The 22,061-nt window shown below is 43.8% G+C and overlaps 1 protein-coding gene across 2 annotated transcripts in view; it reads left to right on the forward strand.

The window, feature by feature from the left end:
- Positions 1-22,061, forward strand: part of LOC137429573 (la-related protein 4) — a gene marked incomplete at its 5' end in the record, with an annotated part of 81,049 nt that overhangs the window by 52,191 nt on the left and 6,797 nt on the right. For both annotated transcript variants that reach the window (XM_078769265.1, XM_078769264.1), the window contains 5 exon segments: positions 5,911-6,174; positions 6,333-6,378; positions 10,496-10,657; positions 11,252-11,391; positions 11,781-11,901. In XM_078769265.1, coding sequence (XP_078625391.1) covers positions 5,911-6,174; positions 6,333-6,378; positions 10,496-10,657; positions 11,252-11,391; positions 11,781-11,901 — 733 coding nt within the window.

Genomic DNA, 22,061 nt, shown 5'->3' on the forward strand with positions numbered 1-22,061 from the left:
AATCCAAGATGGCCGCCACCATATATATGTCTGAAACTTGTGAGCGTAATATCTTGAAAAATAAGCAAAGTACCAACTTCTAATCTGGTGTTTGGGTGTATCTAGGCACAAGGAAGAACGCTATTTAAAATTGGGTCACCACGTCAAAGTCCAAGATGTCCACCGCCATGCATGTCTGAACCTTGTGAGCGGAATATCTTGAAAAATAAGCGAAGTACTAACTTCTAATCTGGTGTGTGGGTGTATCTAGGCATCAGGAAGAATGCTATTGAAAATTGGGTGGCCACGTCAATATCCAAGATGGCCGCCTCCATGTGTGTCTGAACCTTGTGAGCGAAATATCATATCATAGCATGTTTTCTGCGTCTTCCACTTTGTCAACTTTTTTTTCTTCTTTTTTTTTTTTCTTTTTTTTTTTTTCCCATCCCATTCATGGTTTCTCTGGTCTGTGTTTAAGATAAGTTGTTTCACAATGACTGTAGTAAGTTGAATCAATGAGCAACTTGCTAATATTATTCTGTTGATGGTGCTTACTTGCTTACTTACTTACTTACTGGATTTTGGACTTTGCAGGTGTTTGGAAATTCCAGTGAATAGCCTCGATTAGCTTGCCGTGTGCCGTGCCTCATTGGTCGCGCCTTACTTTGGAGTTACTGATTAATTGAAAAGTAAGTTGGAAATGTTTGTGGATATGCAGGGCGGCTTCAGAGTTATATTAAAGTCAAAAGTGGATGGTGATTATAAAATATGATTGAATTACTCAGAAAATTAGGTGGAGGTGATATAACTCCTTTGGTCGCAATTCAAAACGAACAATTCGCAGTTTTCTATGTAACATTATAATGGGATTTGAGGTGACATAGAGTTCAGTAGATAATAAATCCCGTCATCGTAACTCTAAGTTATGTTTTCTTCGTTAAAATTTCTCAGTTTTCAGAGGGGTACTGATTATATTTAAGCATGTTCCTTTTAAAATTTTTGTCATTTAATTATTTGCCCGAACTCAATTAAGATCAGTTTGTTACTTTTTGTCCCCCATCGCACAGCGTAGCGAAAGGGGGACTATGGCTTTCCCCTCCGTCCGTGTGTCAGTCTGTCCGTCCGTGCGTGCGTGTTTGCGGGCGTGCGTGCGGGAGTGCGTGCGTGCGTGCGTAAGCGAAGGACCGCATTCAAATTTGGTGTGTGGGTGCAACCCACGTCAAAATCCAAGATGGCCGCCGTCATGTACGTCTGATGCCATGTATGTCTGAACCTTGTGAGATGAATATCTTGAAAAATAAGCGAAGTACCAACTTCTAATCTGGTGTGTGGGTGTAACTAGGCATAAGGAAGAACGCTATTGAAAATTGGGTCGCCACGTCAAAATCCAAGATGGCCGCCGCCATGTATGTCTGAACCTTGTGAGATGAATATCTTGAAAAATAAGCGAAGTACCAACTTCTAATTTGGTGTGTAGGTGTATCTCGGCATAAGGAAGAACGCTATTGAAAATTGGGTCGCCACGTCAAAATCCAAGATGGCCGCCACCATATATATGTCTGAACCTTGTAAGCGAAATATCTTGAAAAATAAGCGAAGTACCAACTTCTAAACTGGTGTGTGGGTGTATCTAGGCACAAGCAAGAAGGCTGTTTAAAATTGGGTCGCCACGTCAAAATCCAAGATGGCCGCCGCCATGTATGTCTGAACCTTGTGAGATGAATATCTTGAAAAATAAGCGAAGTACCAACTTCTAATTTGGTGTGTGCGTGTATCTCGGCATAAGGAAGAATGCTATTGTAAATTGGGTCGCCACGTCAAAATCCAAGATGGCCGCCACCATATTTATGTCTGAACTTTGTGAGTGAAATATCTTGAAAAATAAGCAAAGTACCAACTTCTAATCTGGTGTTTGGGTGTATCTAGGCACAAGGAAGAAGGCTATTGAAAATTGGGTTGCCACGTCAAAATCCAAGATGGCCGCCGCCATGTATGTCTGAACCTTGTGAGCGGAATATCTTGAAAAATAAGCGAAGTACAAACTTCTAATCTGGTGTGTGTGTGTACCTAGGCATTAGGAAGAACGCCATTGAAAATTGGGTCGCCACGTCAAAATCCAAGATGGCCACCTCCATGTATGTCTGAACCTTGTGAGCGAAATATCATATCACAGCATGTTTTCTGCGTCTTCCACTTTGTCAACTCACATCACTTCACCGACGGGGGACCTAGGCGTAACGCTTGTTTGTTTGTTTTTTGCAGTATGTCGAGCAAAAAAAGGAAGTGATCGGAGGATTACGTGCGGTACGGGTTCACGTGTTTGACGGAACGGGACGGAAGTCAGCGTCCTCAATGCATGCTTTGCAATGCAAAGTTGAGCAACTCCAGCCGAGCACCAGCAAAACTACGGGAACACTTCAAAAAACTGCACGGCGAGGGGCAGTACAAAGACGCAAAGCTGGAAGAATTCAAATTGAAGAGAGTCCGATTCGACGCAAGTGCTACCTTGCCCACTCTCGGCTTCGTTCCAATTGACAAACCGATCCTCACCGCGTCATATGTAGTTGCGTCCCTGATCGCAAAGCAGGGCAAACCGCACACTGTTGGCGAGACACTCATCAAACCTGCCGCGTTGAAGATGGCCAACATCATGCTGGGAAAAGCTGCTGAAAACAAGTTGTCTCTCCTTCCACTCTCAAATGACACCATCAGATGCAGAATCGACGACATGAGCGACGACATCCTCGCCCAGGTAGTTGCAGATTTAGTCGCGAGCCCGACGAAATTCAGCCTTCAACTCGACAAGACCACCGACATTTCTAATTTGAGCCAGCTCATCTTATTTGTGCGTTATGTCAAAGGAGACGAGATCAAGGAAGACTTTCTGTTCTGCAAGCCTCTCACAACAACGACGAAGGCAGCTGACGTGAAGAAGCTTGTGGACGACTTCTTCAGAAGCAACGGCCTCTCATGGAACATGGTGTCTGCAGTTTGCTCGGACGGAGCTCCAGCCATGCTGGGATGCAACTCCGGTATTGGAGCGCTGGTGATGGCCGATGCACCACACATCATCGTCTGCACAGACACGCGCTGGCATCAAAAACCCTGCCTGCAAAACTGGCCAATGTTCTGAAAATCGTCGTTGAAACTGTGAATTACGTGTGAAACCGTGCTCTGAATCATCCTATCTTCAAAGAGCTGTGCAATGAAATCGGCTCTGAATTCGAAGTCCTCTCTACCACTCTAACGTTCGATGGTTATCACGAGGGAAGGTAGTGAGCCATGTTTTTGCCTTGCATGTAGAATTAGCCCTGTTTTTGCGAGAGCACCAGCATTGCCATGCAACGCACTTCCAAGATTCAGAGTTCATCCTCGCCTTGGCGTACTTGGCTGACATCTTCGATACACTCAATCATCTCAATTGCCAGATGCAGGGCGGTGGAGTGAATGTCATCGAATCTGAAGAAAAGCTGAGCGCTTTCCAAAAGAAGTTACCGTTGTGGAGGCGGCGAACAGAGAACGACAACTTCTCGAACTTTTCGCTACTGGACGAGTGCGTGAGCGGGATCGAAGATGAGTCTGAAGTTGGATGCACTGCTGTACTGGGGGAGCTGAAGCAAGCGATTGCCACGCACTTGGATGAGCTGGGAAAGTCATTTGACGGCTACTTCCCCGACCAAGAGCAATACCCAGCATGGGTGCGGCAGCCGTTTACTTTCGAAGTTGCAACGGCAGATGTCAACGACCAATACCTCGACGACCTCATCGAAGAGCGAAAGGGGGACTATGGTTTTCCCCTCCGTCCGTGCGTGCGGACGTGCGTATGCGAAGGACCGAATTCTAATTTGGTGTGTGGGTGCCACTCGGCATATGGAACAACCCTATTGAAAATTAGGTCGCCATGTCAAAATCCAAGATTGCCGCCACCATATATATGTCTGAACCTTGTGAGCGAAATATCTTGAAAAAGAAATGAACTACTAACTTCTAATCTGGTGTGTGGCTGTATCTACGCATAATGAAGACAGCTATTGAAAATTGGGTCGCCACTTCAAAATCCAAGATGGCCGCCACCATATATATGTCTGAACCTTGTGAGCGAAATATCTTGAAAAATAAATGAACTACTAACTTCTAATCTGGTGTGCGGGTGTATCTAGGCATAATGAAGAACGCTATTGAAAATTGGGTCGCCACGTCAAAATCCACGATGGCCGCCACCATATATATGTCTGAACCTTGTGAGCGAAATATCTTGAAAAATAAATGAACTACTAACTTCTAATCTGGTGTGTGGCTGTATCTACGCATAAGGAAGACAGCTATTGAAAATTGTGTCGCCACGTCAAAATCCAAGTTGGCCGCCACGATGCATGTCTGAACCTTGAGCGGAATATCTTGAAAAATAAGCGATGTACCATCGTCTAATCTGGTGTGTGGGTGTATCTCGGCATAAGGAAGAACGCTATTGAAAATTGGGTTGCCACGTCAAAATCCAAGATGGCCGCCACCATATATATGTCTGAACCTTGTGAGCGAAATATCTTGAAAACTAAACGAACTACTAACTTCTAATCTGGTGTGTGGGTGTATCTTCGCATAAGGGACGTCAAAATCCAAGATGGCCGCCATCCACTTTGTCAACTCACATCACTTCACTGATGGGGGACTGAGGCGTAATGCTTGTTAATGATATATTATGACGTCATAGGTCACCTGGTTCGGCCGCCATCTTGGAAAAACGAAAAGCTTGGCACCACTATATCTCGGAAATCGCTGAATAGAAAAAATTGAGACATGGCTCATTGTAAAGAACTCTCCATGGGGAATAAAATATGTTGATGATGTCATAGCTGCCTCCATTATTACATCATAATTTGACAATGTACAAAACTTCATCCAATCAAGTTGAAATTTATTGAGCGCCATGTCGGCTTAAACTGGTGGAGAAAAAATATATAATGTGACGTCATCGGTCACGTGGTTTGGCCGCCATCTTGGAAAACCGAAAAAGTTTGCACCTCTATATCTCCGAAAGCGCTGAAGAGAAAAATTTGAGCCATGGCTCATTGTAAAGAACTCTTCATGGGGAATAAAATATGTTAATAGTGATGTCATAGGTACCTCCATTATGACATCATAATTCGACAAGTACAAAACTTCACCCGATCAAGATGAAATTTCTTGAGCATAATCTCGGAATAAATTAGTTTCGCAAAAAAATAATGATGACGTCATCGGTGACGTGGTTCGGCCGCCATATTTGTTTGCCACAGCCTTAAAAACCACTGCAAATACATCCTGGTGAGGATTTGCGCTCTTTTTCTTGTTTACTCTGCATTTAGAATTCACATCTACCCCAACAAGCATTACAAAAGTCATACAGAATAAACAATTCATTTTTGTATGAAAGGAGATTTGCAAGACTTATTGCGAAGGCTTCGTGGGCCTCGGCCTCTCTGCGAGATTATTTTCAAAAACCTTTCTGTGCGATCCCTTACAAGGAAGGAACTTCAACATATGAGGCCAGGAGACCCATTTAAGCATGTTCTGTCGTTGCTAAGCAATGGCTGCTGTTTGTTCATCCTCTATCCTTTTGAAATATTGAGCAAGGGAGCAAAAGACTTTTGAAGTCCTTGGTTTGAACCACCGACTTCCCAGACTCGGGGCGGACGCCCTCACCATTACAACACTGAGTCTGGTTGCTTTAGCATCTCTAATACATTTGTCCTATTTTTAAATTCAATCCTCAAAAATTGACCATTCATCAGAGTTGTGTATATCAATAGATTGTGTATCATTAAAACTTTTTTTTCCCATGATTATGATCCTAAAACGCCTAGTTTATGCATTTTTTTATTTTATTCCATTAAATCTTGTTGGCTGTGTGAGGAATCTGATTGGGAAATCAGCTGTTCATATATTTTGCAGGGGAGGAAAGCCTCATGGTCGTGGAATAGGAGGAGTAATGGATAAGACCATTTTGGAAGGTGGTTCCATGATCGGGCTGGGAACGGAACGTATGAACGGAGATGGGCGAGGTTTATTGCGAAAGTTTCCTGGACCTCGGCTTCCCTTGGAGGTTGGCTCCAAGCGTGCAGATGGTGGTTGTCGCATCCTTCCTAAGATGGAGCTGCCGCTTTCACAAGGGGACTTCAACGGTCTGGATTCGCCCACCGGTGTGTCTAGAGGCAGGTCGGTGTCTACCAGTCTTAGTGGATTCCTTGCTGATGTTTTATACATTGCAGCAGCTTGGTAATAACAGGCATTTATTGTTTGCCCACTTGTAAAGACGATGTCACATTGCCTTGAGTTTTGCTGCTGTTAGCTGAAGTCTTCCATCTTTACTCCAGGAAAACCTTCCGTGGACGGCGGAGACGTGAAGATGAGAAGATAACAGTGAGTTGCCTGGATAATAACAAGGAATGTGATTGGAGAAGCATTTAATGCTAATTCTTTACGGATGGCTTGGATACCAATGTGTGACTGTTTCCAAAAGTAACTTATAAAATATGTAGAATTCCTTTCCTTCCCCCATCGTGAATTTTTAAGTTGCATGAGGATAACTTCACTTTTGTGATTAAATTAATTCGGTGCACGGAGAAAATAAAATCGTAAATAAACTTTTTGGGTATTTGAGCACTCGACTCACCAACACAACAACAACATGCATTTTAAAGGCCATTTTCCCTGCTAGAGCGGGGGTTAGCCTTGCGGTCCCCATGACAATCTTCTCCATTTTGCCTTATTTTCTGCATCTCTCCTTGTTAACCCCCTTGTCCGCATTTCTTCTTCCACCATCTTTAGCCAAGTCTTTCTCGGTCTTCCCCGTCCTCTGCTTCCTTCTACATTCATTTCCATCACTCTTCTCAACCAGTCACTTTCATCCTTCCTCAACACATGACCAAACCATCTCAACCTGTTCCTCTTCACAGCATCAATCACAGGCTCTATTCCCATCATCTTTTGCAATTCATCATTTGTCTTCCTCTCTCTCAACGATACTCCGCACATCCGTCGAACCATTCGCATTTCCACCCTTTCCAACCTTCGTTGCTGCTCTACGTTCATTACCCATGTCTCGCTCCCATAAATCATAACACTTCTCACGCATGCAGCATACACCTTTCCCTTCAGCTTCAACGACACTCCCCTCATCATCAGCACGCCACTCAGTTCCCGAAACTTCTTCCATGCACATCTCACTCGAGCAACCGTTGCCGAGTCTGATCCACCTTCTCCATTCAGCATGTCTCCGAGGTAGCAAAATGTTTTCACACCTTCCAGCTTCACGCCGTCTCCAAGATCCAACTCAACATCTCCTCCATCTGCAGCTCCCTCTGTGCACACCTTACACTTGAATGTAGCTGCCACACTGGTTAATGACCCTCCCTGACCACTACATTTTTGATGAACCTACTCAGCGCACATTGTACATTGAATGGAGTTCACTCCAACACCCTTCCTACACACAGCACAGGGCCACTTCCCAGTTCTTTCCACCTCACCACATGCTTTACCACTTGTCATCACGTTCGTCTTTCCGATATTCACCTTCAGACCTTTTGTCTCCATACATTCCTTCCACGTGTTCATCTTTTCCTTCAGTCCATCCATACTTTCCGCAATCAACACCAGATCATCTGCATACAACAACTCCCACGGTAAACCCTCCTTTACGTTCTGAGCCAGCACCTCCATCACAGCTACAAATAGTAGTGGACTTAGTACCGACCCCTGATGCACTCCCACCTTCACCTCAAACTCACCACTGTTTCCGTCCTTCGTCCTTACAGCTGTGCGCGCTCTTTTGTACATTGCCATCACTACTCTGATCAACCATTCCTCCACTCCTAACTTCCTCAATGCCCATGTCAATACTTTGCTTGGTACCCTATCGAATGCTTTCTCCAGATCAACAAACCCAAGAAACAACTTCTTCCTTTTCTCCATGTACTTCTCCTGCAACTGCCTCACAATGAAAAGCGCGTCTGTCGTTCCTCTTCCTGGCATGAATCCAAACTGCATTTCATCGATCTTCACTTTCTTCCTTATCCTCCACTCCAACACCCTTTCCAATACCTTCATTCCATGCTCCAATAACTTTATCGCTTGGTACGAGCCACACTCCAGAGGGTCACCTTTCCCCTTGTATAGAGGGACGAGGGTTCTCAGTTCCCAATCCACTGGAATGCGGCCTTCCTTCACCACCAGATTACAGATCTCTGTCATTCTCTTCACACCCCAACTTCCTGCTGCCTTCAACATATCTCCCACAACTCCCGTCGGCCCTCCCGCTTTTCTACCCTTCATTGCTTTTATCGCTGGGTTACTCTCTATGTTGCCATCCCATTCATTCTCTGTATTCAACAGCATTTCCATATATCTTTTCCATCTTCCTTTAATTCCATCTGGGTCGACAACCATTTGGCCCACTTCATCCTTCAAGCAACTCACCCCCATCACATCACACCTCTCTTTCGCTATCTGCTTTGCAATCCTGAATACCGCTCTCTGACCCTCTTCCGAATCCAAGCGTTCTCCGAACATTTTCCTACATGCCTCCTGCGCCTTTGCTACCTCTTTCTTTGCAGCCTTCCTGGCTGCCTTATAACTTTCATGCTCTGCTGTTTCTGCTCCCGTACCCTTCACCTTCTGCCATTCCTTGAACTTCTTCCTCTTCACGTCAATCCTCTTTCCAACTTCATCATCCCACCACCATGTTTCCGAGTGTGTCGGTGGTCCTTTTGTCCATCCACATACCTCACCAACGGCTCCCAACAGACTAGCTTTCATTGACATCCAACCACTTTCAAGCTCAACCACATCATCCTCGACCCTACTCAGCGTCTCTTTTAATGCCTCCCTTACTGTCACCTCTTTCAACCTCCACACCTTCATTCTCGGTTGGTACTTCACCCGCCGAGCTCTCCTCGCACCTTTCACCCTTACGTCGCAGACAACCAAGTGGTGCTGTGAAACAGCCTCCTCCCCCGGGATCACCTTTGTGTCCCGGAGGTGCCCCCTATCTCGCCTATGCACCATCAGGTAGTCAACGGTTGTCGTCGACCCACCTGACGTGTATGTAACAAGCTTATTATCCTCTTTCTGGAACTGAGTATTACAAATCAACAAATCAGCTCCATCAGCAAACTCCAAAATCCTTTCACCTTCTCCATTTCTCACACCATATCCGCAACCCCCATGAACTCCGTCAAAACCATCCATACTCCTTCCCACATGTCCATTTAGGTCTCCTCCTACCACAACAACTTCCTCATCTTTCACGTTTTCCATCAGCTTCTCGAACGCACACCAGAACTTGTCCTTTTCCTCATCGCTTCGACCAACCTACGGAGCATATCCCGAGATGACGTTCACCAAGAGCTTTCCAATCATCATTTTCACCATCATCAACCTATCACTCACTCTAGTCACACTCACCACACTGTCTACAAACTCCTCAGAAAACAGGACACCAACACCATTCACGCCCTCCGGGCACCCTTGCCACACAAACTTGTATTTCTGTCCCTGCCTACCCTTCACCATTCTCACACCACTTCCCTTCCATCTCGTCTCTTGCACACAACATATGTCTACTCTTCTTCTGACCAATACTTCCACCACTTCTCCTGATCTCCCTGTCATTGTCCCTACATTCCATGTCCCAAACCTCATTAACCGATCTCCACTTCGGGCTGTACCCTGCCCATATGTAGTTGTAATTGTCATGGTTCCCTTTTTGAGGCAATGTTTTTATGGCCGGATGCCCTTCCTGACGCCAACCCTCTTTGTCATCTTTTACGACACGCAGGGATACGGTGTACCTATTCTTATCCAGGGTACACACCGGATAAGTACACACTCGACTCACCATTATGGAAATTTGTCAAACTAAAATTGTATATACTGTGTTGATTTGTTTATTTTCTGCCTTATAAGAGTTTATTGTCTGCTTCCATGAGAAGTCTTAGATGCTGTTAAAATGTTAGTATGCTGTTCCTTAAAAGGTTTGGAACAAGGTGCATCGTTGGAGTTGTTTTCAGCTTATTGTGCCCAAGAGAACTTATTGTGTTTACACTATTGTTACAGCTTATTGTGTTTACAGCTTACAGTTTTGTGCTTATTCCACATGCTGTTTGAGGGGAAGTTGATGTTTTTTAAAGATGCAAATATTATGACAATCGGTAGTACAGTGTAACAAAGTTTCCAATTAAGAAAATGTTCAGGTCAGTGGAGGAATATGTATGTTGTGTTCAACACTTTGTGGCAACCCTTTTGAACTGGGTGCAGCAATCTTCCTGCAGACAGGAGACAGGAAACTTTACCATTCTGTCCCTCTGATTGTTCTTTACAGGATATAACACGTTAAAGTTTTGTTGTTTCAGCAAATTAGCTCAGTATAGGCATTCCTTAATAACGGTTCCAAATTTGGTAAAATGTGCACATAATTCTACACATTGAGCTGCATATGATTCGATAGAATGGGAAATCTTCTTTCTCTCTCCTGCAGCGCTCTCAACAAGCATCTCCCAGTGATCCCAACCCTCCAGCAACTCCCAGCATCGATCTCGCCGCTTCTGACTTTCCACCATTGCCCGGGGCATCCACCAGCTCAAGAGATGACAGCACTTCTCAAAACTGCTTAGCAGACGTTGTACGAGGGACCACTAAGGTTGGGCACACCACACCGAGTTAAACTGTAACCATATCACCTTCCATGTCTACCTACCAGTGTCTACCTACATCCCACCCTCTCCCCATCCCTCAAAGAAACATGTTGTTCGTGGATAATTCAACAAACAAAGTAAAATTTTAAATCACAAATAATGCCTTTGTATAATGTGGTTTTATGTGTGATATTGGATGAGCAAGTGTGAGTCATTTGTTGACGACCACTTAGTATCTCTCTGACGTAGCCGTGTGAGGCGCTAGTTATCTTGCCGTTAAAACTGTGGCCGCACTACAAGTGCACACCATTATAGAGCAAGTCGGAGTCCTCTGGTTTTTGCTCAGTAAGGTGTTGAACCGTCTGGCATTTTTCGGAGGAAGATTGGGTATGAATGGTATGAGCGGATTTGAAAGTGACGGACTCACTAAATTTATTTTCACTTTATTATCTTAACCTTGTGTTATTACAGTATAGGTGTTGTAAGTTTGAGGCAACTAAACTACACGGACTTCCTGTACCACTAAGGCCTCTTGCTCTCTGATTGATGCCATAACCTTTTTAAATTTACCATGATGACGTACTCTGTTCCCTGACTAGACCACCAATATTAATGGAGATTCATCCACCACCAATCCTCCAACAACTCTGGCAAAACTGCGGTCTCTTGTTCCCGTCTCTTTGCCACCAGACCTGCAACCCCTTTGCTCCGACGGCACAGCGCGTGTGACGTTTGGAAGGCAAGTCTCATTTCCCTGCTTCTTTTACCCCATATGTGTTGTGTAGGTGATCCCCATCTTGTGCCCGATGATGACAAATAACTTGTGGAGGGAAACTCCCAGGCCGGAAGCTGCTCTCTTACCTTTCTTACTTAACTAAGCCCTATCTGAGTCTTTCTTTCTCTACACTCTCCCATCCCTCCTTTTATAAACCTACTTTCAATCTCATTCTTTATTCTTTTTCTTGAGTTCTGCTCTCTTGGCTCCTGGGCTGGTCCTGTTGATCTGAAAGATTATGAGATCTGAGGGCATAGTGGGTTCACACTACATTACATTGTCAAAAGGCTCTTGTAACATGATCACCAAATTGTCATGTTTGTCTTTTCTACCTCCACGCTACCCCCATACAGCAGCGACAGCTGTCTATCTCCGCTGAGCGTGGAGCCGGTCATCGAGCCTGAACCAGAACCGCCCAGGCTACGTGCTGCCCTCTCCTGCGAACGCACATCTTTGTCGTCTTGTTTGCCCCCCGTAAGTTAAACTGTTGTGACCTTTGCTCCAGCAACACTTATTCTGGCTTTGAGCATGCGGGGATTCTTTTATTAGGATGAAGTTGCGGTGACAAGTTTTACAGTTTGTTTGGGTTTGATTTAAAATCGTATTCATCGATGTGTTCTGCTATTTTTATGCTTCAGGTTGCATGAGCGAATGAGTTGAAGCCATTTTGTTAAACTTCCAATGGTGATTACAAAGAGAATGAGGTGGTGTTGGAGCATGAGGTTGAGCTTGTTGAACTGTTTTATGTGTTGTGGCTTGGTAGTAATTCATGCTTCATTCTGATCTCCTTGCATATTTATTTGTTACCATTCAGTCAGTTTGGTGGTTGCATGCATGGTACTGCAGATTCACATTAAGCTGAACTGGCTCTCTAGATCGTCTGCCTTGATGAGTGTCATTTTTTGAAATGTTTATTAACACTAGTACACCCGCTCCTTATGGGAGCAGTGGCAGGAAAGGTAATGTTATTATCTGTTATATCGATTATAAATAGATCTGTTAGTTGGTGGGGTACAATAATAATAAGCATTCAATGCCTTTCTTGTAGGCTTGCCCCACGAAACGTCATAAGCTATTTATATTGTTATGGTTGTGGGAATGCAGGGAGTTATGAGTAGTTTACAAAGCATACACGACGATTTGTGTCCTTTAAGGTGTATTACATAAGAAATGCCCGGTCAGCTGTGGGATCAGAAATAGGACCTTTTTGTATTTATTTTTCCCTTTTCTTAAAATTTACCCCATATCCACTCCTTTGACTCTTTGCGGGATTTTGACTGATGGTAGTGGTGCACAACAACAGCTGTGGAAGGGATTCAACCCTTTTCATTTTGAGCAAAAGGGAGGAAACAAGAGGAGGAGGAGCAGGAGGAAGAAGAGGGGCGTCTTTTGCTTCGCTGTGAAAAGGATCCATCCTTCGTGGCATGAGCTGCTTCAACTTTCTGTTGTGAGGGACTCTATCTCTGTGAACTATATGGAGGACATGTGATGTGCATGAAGGAGGTGAACAAAAGGAAAAGAGCATGTTCTGAGGAAGAAGGCGCTTCTTTGGGTCTCTATGGAGACGATCTTTGCTTCATGCTGTGAACCCCCTCAGTGAGTGTTATATGAAGGACTCGACCTCTACGAACTTTATGACGGATTTGCTGTGTTGCATGAAGGAGGTGGAGGAAAGGAAATGGATCAAGGGAGAAAATAATTGCAGAGTGTGATGGCTGGTCCGTTTGTGCTTGTTCCTACGAAAATCCGCTCCGATGAGCATGAATGAAACTGCCAGCATCGATGAAACGGCCCTTCAAACAGGCTTGAACCCCCACTCCCATCCTTATCTCCAATTTTATTCGAATTCCCTGCCAAACTGGGAATTTTTTTTTTTCATGCCTCCGCCGACGAAGTTGCCAGCGTTGTGTTTTCGGGTTGTCCGTCCGTCCATCCGTGATAGGTTTTCGTTACCACAATAACTTGAGAATGGCTGAAGGGATCTTAGTCAAACTTGGTGCAGGTATGTATAATGAGGTAAAGATTGACTGATTAAATTTTGGGGTCACGAGGTCAAAGGCCAAATGTCAGAGGTCATGTTGAGTAAAAAATTATGTTGCGACGCCAACTTGTGAACAAGTGATGGGATTTTTAACAAACTTGGTATGAGTATATATATGAGGCAAAAAGTGAACTGATTGGATTATGGCACGAAGAGGTCAAAGGTCAGATGGCATGTCAGGTAAAAATTTGATAACTTGAGAACAGCTGAATGGATTTAAATCAAACTTAGTACAAGTATGTATAATGATGTAATAATATGGGCGGAGGCATATCGGTCGATGTCATGACGTTGAAGAGTGTCATTCTAGTTTACCTTGCTTCCGTTTCCTTAGCCTGGGTTAGAGGGTCCGCCGGTCCGTGTGTGTGATGTTGTGTCAGCCTTTCGTATCGGCTGTGTGGCCTGTGTTGTACTTAATTGAGTCTGTCATTTATTAAGTCTGTCACCACACCTACATGATTTTCTTATTGTATGGTTTTGCCTTCTGTGAAGTAAATTGATCACATTTAATTTTGTTTGACTTTGTGACAGTTTTCAGATAGAGTTGCAAGCCCCCTGAGTTGCCAGTGCAGCAGTCTAGAGCCTAACCTCTACTTCTTGCACTCAACCATAGTTCAAGCTTCCAAAAACTGCTCGGCCAGCTTGCAGGCCTCGACCCAGCGGGCTGGGAATAGGAGATAGGGTCGCTGACTCACCCTGTAACACTCGTTGTGGGGAGGGATGTTTGGGACCCTGGTTAGATTCCCATCACCCATAACAATATATGTTAACATGGCCTTTGTCCAAGGAAGAAAAACCCTTTGGGGAGAGGGGATATTATTCGTTTATTATTAAAACCCCATAAAAAATGACGGGTTGGAACAATTTATTTGATGGTGCAGCCTCGTGAGCGTGCCAACGTCTGAAGCATCGGCTTAGTGTCAGGTGTGCTTGTATCTTCTTTATTCATTAGCCATCCTACGGACGTAAATTAACACTCGTTTTACTCTGTGCGTGTTGCACATCACGTGCAGATAATTTTACCTTCCTGTACCTCGTATTTATTTATATTTTAAAAAACACTTCTGTACACCACCCTTGAGGCTTGGTTTGCAAGCCGCCATCTACAATTCCAATGGAAGACATAATTACTCTTTTATGGAAAATGTATTTTGAGTTTGTTTTATCCTCAAAAATAGTGTTACGTTCGTGGGGGTAGATGAAGGAATCTCATAGTAAAGGTAGGATTGCATAATTGTAGCATGAACCGTGGGCGCATAGGACAAATCTCGATGTATTTAAGTAGGGAGACTGTAGCCTAAGATTGTTTATGTGCCTTCACATGAGGGGTGAAGCAGTGATAATTAGTTGGGGATTAAGGTGAGTTTTCCCCTGTGTATGATTTCCCTCTGTGACTTTCCCTTTACGTTTTACATTTACAAGGCTGGCCATGCAAAACCTCCGTTTAACGACAACAACCGCCAACAGAACCTGAGCAGAGCCGATCGGCATGTATGCCCCGCCTTAATGAACACTCACGCTAAGCAAAGCCTGCAGGCCGCGGCCTGAGGTACGCAATTGGCCGGTAGGAGGTGGGCGGGCGAAATGGGAGAGACGTTCAGTGATTGGCTCTAGAGAGAAAAGAGGAGGTGTCGCTCTCACTCTTTGCACGGTGAAGAAGCTGGCCAGTTTTTGGTTCTTTGTGTGATGTTCTAGTGGAGCAGGAACAGCAGGATGCTCGCGATTGTGTGCGCTGTGGAGGAGAGATGGCAATCTGAAGGAGCATTGGGACTGCAGGGCTCACTCGGGAGCTTGGAGGAACCGAGGAGAGAGAGGGGCCGTCTTCGCCTCATGCCTTTGGCACCTTCGTCACCGTCACCATCTTGTGCACTTCCCGAGCGGGAGGGTCTGAGCCTCGTTACTGCTGCCAACCTCGGAAAAAGGAACGGCCGGCAAAAAGGGGATTTATTTTATTTTATTACTTCTTCCCCTGTGTGTTTGTATTTGCGACTGAATGGAGACGTCTCACAGTAGAGAATTTATTTTACCTCACCATTTATTTCGTCCGTGATTTATTTTCATTAAATCGTTATTGGTTATCAATTTACTGTCGTGTTTACTTGTTTGTGGTTTCCGAATAAACCTGTGTGTTTCATGAGATAAATACTGTCGTGTTGCCGACAATTGAGATCACCGGTGACAGAGAACTGAAATTATTTTTAATTCCGAGGCGAGCAGCCAAAATTGGTGGTTGGTTTTTCACGCGTGTGATGGAAGGATGTGAAACGCTTACCTAAACAGAGCACACGGGCTTAATCCGGAACCCGCAACGAACAAACACGACGGTGAAATTCAACAATAATGATTTAATGAAAATACATGTAATACGAAAGTGTTGAAATAAAAGTTGAAGTAAAACTAAAATTCTAACTGAGGGTACCTCACACGCAGACTCAAATACATACACCAAGGGGACAAATAAAATAAAATCTCTTTAGCTGGCCGGCACTTAGCTCTGGTCCCAAATGGCTTTCTTTCCCGCTGGTGGTTGTTGAAGCTCCATGCCACCACGTGGGGAGCGCATAAGATGGCCGCAGTCTACACTCCATGGCACCACAAACGTGAGGTGAGTTGTGAGGTCGGTCCTCTTTCGTGTCCCTCTGCTGTCAGGGGAAGCACAACGCGGAGCCCAGTCCACCACGAGCCCAGCGGTGTCCGAAACCCCCTCAAAATCCTGCCGACTCTGCAAAAGCGTTCCTCACAGGCGCTCTTGCAAAAAAAAAAAAAAAAAAGCCCTGCTCCTTCACCAATGTCCGTTTCTCTCTTGAACCTTCTCTCGCTGAATTCACACCGATCAATGGCTGAGCTCCACTGAACCACCCCATGTCTCCGCAACCAATCGTGAACTTTGGGGGCGTGGCCTGCCGGCTCTGTTCGTTTGGAGGCGGGGCGTAGCCCGATCAGCAATGTTCAGGCTTTGTTGGCATACAGTGGACGGTTATTGTTGTTTAATGGAGGCTTTGCATGGCTGGCCGGTTGTAGTTGTAAAAACGTAGGGGAAAGGCCACTGGGCATATCACATAATGGGGAACACTAACTTTAATCCCTACCTAGTTAATACAGCTTCACCCCTCTTGTGAAGACACATAAACAATCTTAAGCTCCAGTTTCCCTACTTGAATACATCGAGATTTCTCCTACGCGTCCACGGTCCATGCTATAACTATACAATCCTATCTTTACAATGGGATTCCGCCATCTACCCCCACAAACGTAACAACACCTCACATCTCTTCCATCCCGCGCACGCCAAAAATAACCGCTATGTATTCAGCTCAGAGTTAAAGCAGTTCGGCTATCCGTTGTGAGGCAATCTTAATTGCGGGTGACAGGACAATAGACTGTAGTGAACACATATTCGTGTTACAAGATTGGCCTTTAAAACCTACCTTTTTAGAAGAGGGACAGACATCTGTATAAACACACAAACTGAATTGTGTTTTGTATGGTAGATTATTGTTTTGTAGTAACATTAAGATTATGCTGTTATCATTGGTGTTACTAGGGCATGCCCGTACTATATATACACAAAGAATTAAGTTAAGCACCCCCCCCGTTTTTTTACAACCTCGCACATTACAAGGTTGTTGTCGTCAAAACAGTGTAATATACCCATGATATTGCTATATTTTCTGGAGAAGTGATATTATGGTCACATAAAAACATAACAATCATGCCGTTTTCAATATTTTATTCTGAATAATTAAAGGTGAAATTTATTGGGAATTTTAGGCATCTTTTCACCTCAATTTAAGTATGGAGCTATAGGTCCATCACGGACAGTGTGGATGACGTTTATGTTTTCTAACGTACAGTCATTGTTCTGAGAAGACCTCTAGCGATCTTTGCGTCAATAACGTGTGTAGGACCCACGTGATCGGATCACTGACTCAACCCTACATCTCATAGACCCTGTAAGCCGTCGTATGCGTTGCTGTGGCAGGTTGTTCCATTCCCGATGTAATGCACGTTCCAATTCATCCAGATTGGCTATTGGAGGGACCATCGTACATATACACAAAGGAATACATATACACAAAGAATATATATTAGGGGGTGCTTAACTTAATTCTTTGTGTAGGGGTGCTTAACTTAATTCTTTGTGTATATATATCTAAAATTATATCCCCCCCCTCTATTTACATGAAATGGTTTGGTCCAAAGCGAACGGCTTGCGAGTGGTGACAATCCCCCCCTCTATTTACATGAAATGGTTTGGTCCAAAGCGAACGGCTTCCGGAGTTTGGTAAAGCAATCGCCATCGCGTGCACAAACGCGCAGGAAAGCGAATGAATCGCAAATTCGTTTTTATTAGTTTTAAAACTTTATTAAAACATAGTTTAACGCCAACATAGTTTGCAAACGTGAAATAAATGAATACGCTCTCAAATGTGCCATCCGAGGCAGAGTGTGTCCGCCACGTTCGGCACACGCGATCGTTCGCTGCTCTCTGATTGGTTGAATCGTTTTTTGGACATAGCTCGGTAAGTAATTGTCCGATTAATATGAAACCTTGAAAAGGCACATCCTCGGGTCCCCAGCAATATACCTGGCAAGTTAAAAGTATATCGGACCCGTGGTTGTCGAGAAACAGCGGTCACAGACAAACGTACAGACAGACAGACAGAGATTACTGGAATTATAGATAGATTGTACACCGCTCCTTTCCTATTCCATCTCCAGGCGCTGCATGACGCCATCGCCGCGCGCCGAAAGGGAGTACCGGTAGTCGGTTTTCACTTTGTTTCTTATTTGTTTTCTTGTTTGTTTGTCTGGGTGATATCTCAGCCATCGTTTGATCTAGGAAGCTGAAATTTGGGCACAACAGTGAGCCTGTGCTTTGGCAAAAACGATTTTTCATTTTTTTATTCATTCATTAATTGATTAATTATTTAATTATTACCGATTTATTAATCATTTATTAATTTTCTTTCTCATCTGGGCAATATCTCAGCTACCTTTTGAGCTAAGAAGCTGATATTTGGACATGACAGTGACCAAGTGATTTGGCTACAAAGGAATTTTTTGATGTATTGATCAGTCAATTAATCAATTAATTACAGCATTTAATTTTTCCTGATTAATTAATGTAATTATTTTTCATAAAGTTACAGCTTCGGATGAAACACTGGTGGTTTAGATATGCAAAATTAAGGAATTAATTATTTTATGATTTTTAAAATTCTATTACACAATCAATTATTGTACACCTCTCCCTTCCAATACCTGGTGTTGGGCTAGCGGCTAGGGGTGCCAGCTTAGGATCCTAGGATCCTGGGTTCGAATCCCGGTCGATCGCTGAATTAACGCCAGGGGGGTTGACTCAGCCTGTCATCCTTCCGAGGTCGGCAAATTGAGTACCAGTTCACTGGTAATTCCCTGTTTGTCGTAAAAAGGCGACAAAAAGGGTTGGCGGCAGGAAGGGCATCCGGCCGTAAAACATTGCTTCAAAAAGGGGACAAAAAAAAAAAACAACAACCACGGTCCCCGAAAAAGGCCAACCCCCGCTTGCGGGGAAAAAATGGCCTCTAAAGGTGGTTTTTCTCCCTTCCAATACCATCTCTATGTGCTGTACAGTGGCATTGCCAGACTCAGAAGGCACCCCAGCATTAAATACCTCGCACTGGAGGATATGTTACTTATTTGGCATTGGGGCGGTGTACTTTGAACGTATCTGTACTTTCTACTTAAGCGGCCTTGGAAAAATGCTGCAATTAGCTATCTTAACATGGGTATATACACCTAAACATGGATTTCACCCAAAGCAGTAAACTCCCTTGGGGAGGGTTTTAAATGAAGTCACTACAACCATTATCATGTGATCCTTAGTCCTTCTGTCATGTTTGGTTAAGATTGGATAATTAACGACAATGTATAGTGGTCAAACAGACACACCAAATGGTGTATTTTAGTATGATATATTTGTGGTTGCTTACTTTTTCTTAAATTTTCTTGTCAGCATACCATAGAGCATTGTATGGTAAACACATTGTTTATACAGGGTGTTTATAAAGTCCATATTTATTTAGTCACCCATTTCTCTGAAATAGATAGAGACTTTATAAACACCCTGTATAAAGGAGTTCCACTAAATACCCAAACTCTTTCACATTGTAGTTCTGTAACTCAAGCTTTTGGGTCTCACCATCTGCCATGATCTTACCTGGCAAAGCCACATTTCCAAGCTGGCCTCCAAATCCAATCACCGACTTGGCATCCTCTGTCGTGTGAAGGCCTTCCTTGGCGCAACTGAGCTCCTCACCACTTACAAAGCTTTTACCCACAGCTTGATGGGGTGCTGCTCTCCCCTCTGGGCTGGTGCTCCTGCCTCACACCTAATAATAAATAAATCTTTATTGTCCCATTTTCAGGGAAATTATTCTTTATAGCTCGGCTTCACGCTTTAGAAACCAAGGCTTTTAGGGTCATCGGTATCTTCCGCGATGAAGCCGATTCTGAGGGCCTGTCACTCGCTCACAGCAGGCAGGTTGGTGGTCTTTCTATCTTCTAAGGGGTGTTGCAAAATAAATGATACTTTTTTCCCCAAAGATGAAATGAAGTTTCAATCGGATGAAAATCCAACCAAAGGCTTTATTTCATTCAAAAATTAAAAACTCACGTTTAATACGCGTCAATATGTCCACCATTAGCTTCAGAAACCATTTGAAGTCGACTTTTAAAAGATTTCAGCAAAGACACGAACAGCAGTCGCAAATATGACGGACACAGCACGCAGGCAATGTGCGCGAGACATCATGATGACGCACGCAAAATTTGAATTAAAAAGTCGCGGACATGTGGCCAATACAATCTGGGGGGAAAAAGTATCATTTATTTTGCAACATGTGGTCAATACAATCTGGGGGGAAAAAGTATCATTTATTTTTCAACACCCTATACCGCCTACTCTCCAGCCTTGCTCCCCCTGCTCTGTCTGTGCTCAAGTATTCCTGCAGGATGCACAAGATCTGCCAGCAACCCTCTTTGGTGAAACTGCCCAAATCAAGACTCTCTGCTCACCTTCACTCTTTCATTCCTCTTTTCTCCCGCCTCTGGAACAAACTCCCACACTCCCTTCAATCCCACTCCTCCCTCCAGATCTTGAAAACAGCTGTTCACCACCATCTCTTAACTTCCCCCATCCAAAACCTTGATCTTTTCTACCCCAGTTAATCCACCCCAAACCCACCTCCTTCAAATTCCCTGTTTTCTTTCCTGAAAGCCCCTTGTAGTATCCATCTTGTTTATCTTGTGTACCCCAACCCAGTTGTGTCTCTCTCTCTTCCACAGATGCCCCTGTTCCCTGCTGTTGTTGTACTTCCCTCTCTCTCTCCCCCTCTTGTCTCCCGCTCCCTTTTTATATGTTCTGTGTGTTAGCTCTCATACGAGCCTTGACTATTATATACAAAAAAAAGACTGTGCGTGAAATGTGTAGTGTGGCAGCTCCAGGATGCACAAGCAGTCCAAGCACATGACAAGCACACTGGTGTGCAGACAAATAAGCAGGCAGAGTGATATGTCATGCAATCAAAATTTATTCTTCCATACAAATCAACCACACCATAGAACTAGATAGTTCATAGAACACCTTACCCCGTACCGTCTTGAGAAACAAGGACATGAGTGGGGTCTATGAGCGACAAGTTTTATTGGTCGTGACGACGTAAAATTCCGTAATATTTTGTCCAAGTACTGCTAAACGGAAGGGTTTATAAAGTGCCAACGGGGCGATTTGTGTTCTCTTGTTCAAGTAATAAAGACTTTAACCCTTTGAGTACGGATGACGTCCAGTGCCGCAACCCGGGAAAAGGTTTTGTGTACGGATGACGTTACTACACGTCATCGACTATACCTATAAATAGATCGTCAGTACATGGTTGCATTCCCGTACCAAAATGCCAAATTAATCCCATACCGGGGGTATTTTTATCCAAAAAAAATCCCGTATTCAAAGGGTTAAAGGTCTTTTAATTAAATTGAAATAAAATAAAGATTAAAAAAGTTATAGAAAACAAAATTCACAAGTTTACCACCATTGATGCAGCATTTTATACGCCACCTTATTTAACGTGTTACATTTGTTGTTTGTGTCCTTTATGACATCCTTAAAAACAGTAAATTTCCTGTTTGGAATGATTTTCAATTTAGTTTGACTGCCAGACAGACATACAGAGTAAAATAATTATCTCGCTCTTCGTTGCGCATGTGCGATCGGTACAAATTCAGAGCGATAGTACTGCTACAACAGGTTAGTTTTCTGATTTGTGTTCAAAATATAACAACTATATTATAAAAGGAGTTGTGTCTGTCTGTTTGTCATGTTATAACTTGAGAACGCATTAACTGATTTCAATAAATCCAACTATGGTGAATTCGGGTAACTCTCGGGAGTGTTTGTGATCCCCTCCCAAAAGACATCTTTTTAAAAAACTTTTTTTTATGGGTACATGGACATGCATGTCAAAACTGCAAATGCCAAACAAGACGTTGGTTATCCCTGCACGGAGAGCAATATCTTCCAGGAATCCTTTACCCCTCCCTCCCCCCCTATAGA

Source organism: Myxine glutinosa, unplaced genomic scaffold (assembly GCF_964187855.1).
Source record: "Myxine glutinosa unplaced genomic scaffold, kmMyxGlut1.1 SCAFFOLD_1845, whole genome shotgun sequence".
Lineage (NCBI taxonomy): Eukaryota > Metazoa > Chordata > Myxini > Myxiniformes > Myxinidae > Myxine > Myxine glutinosa.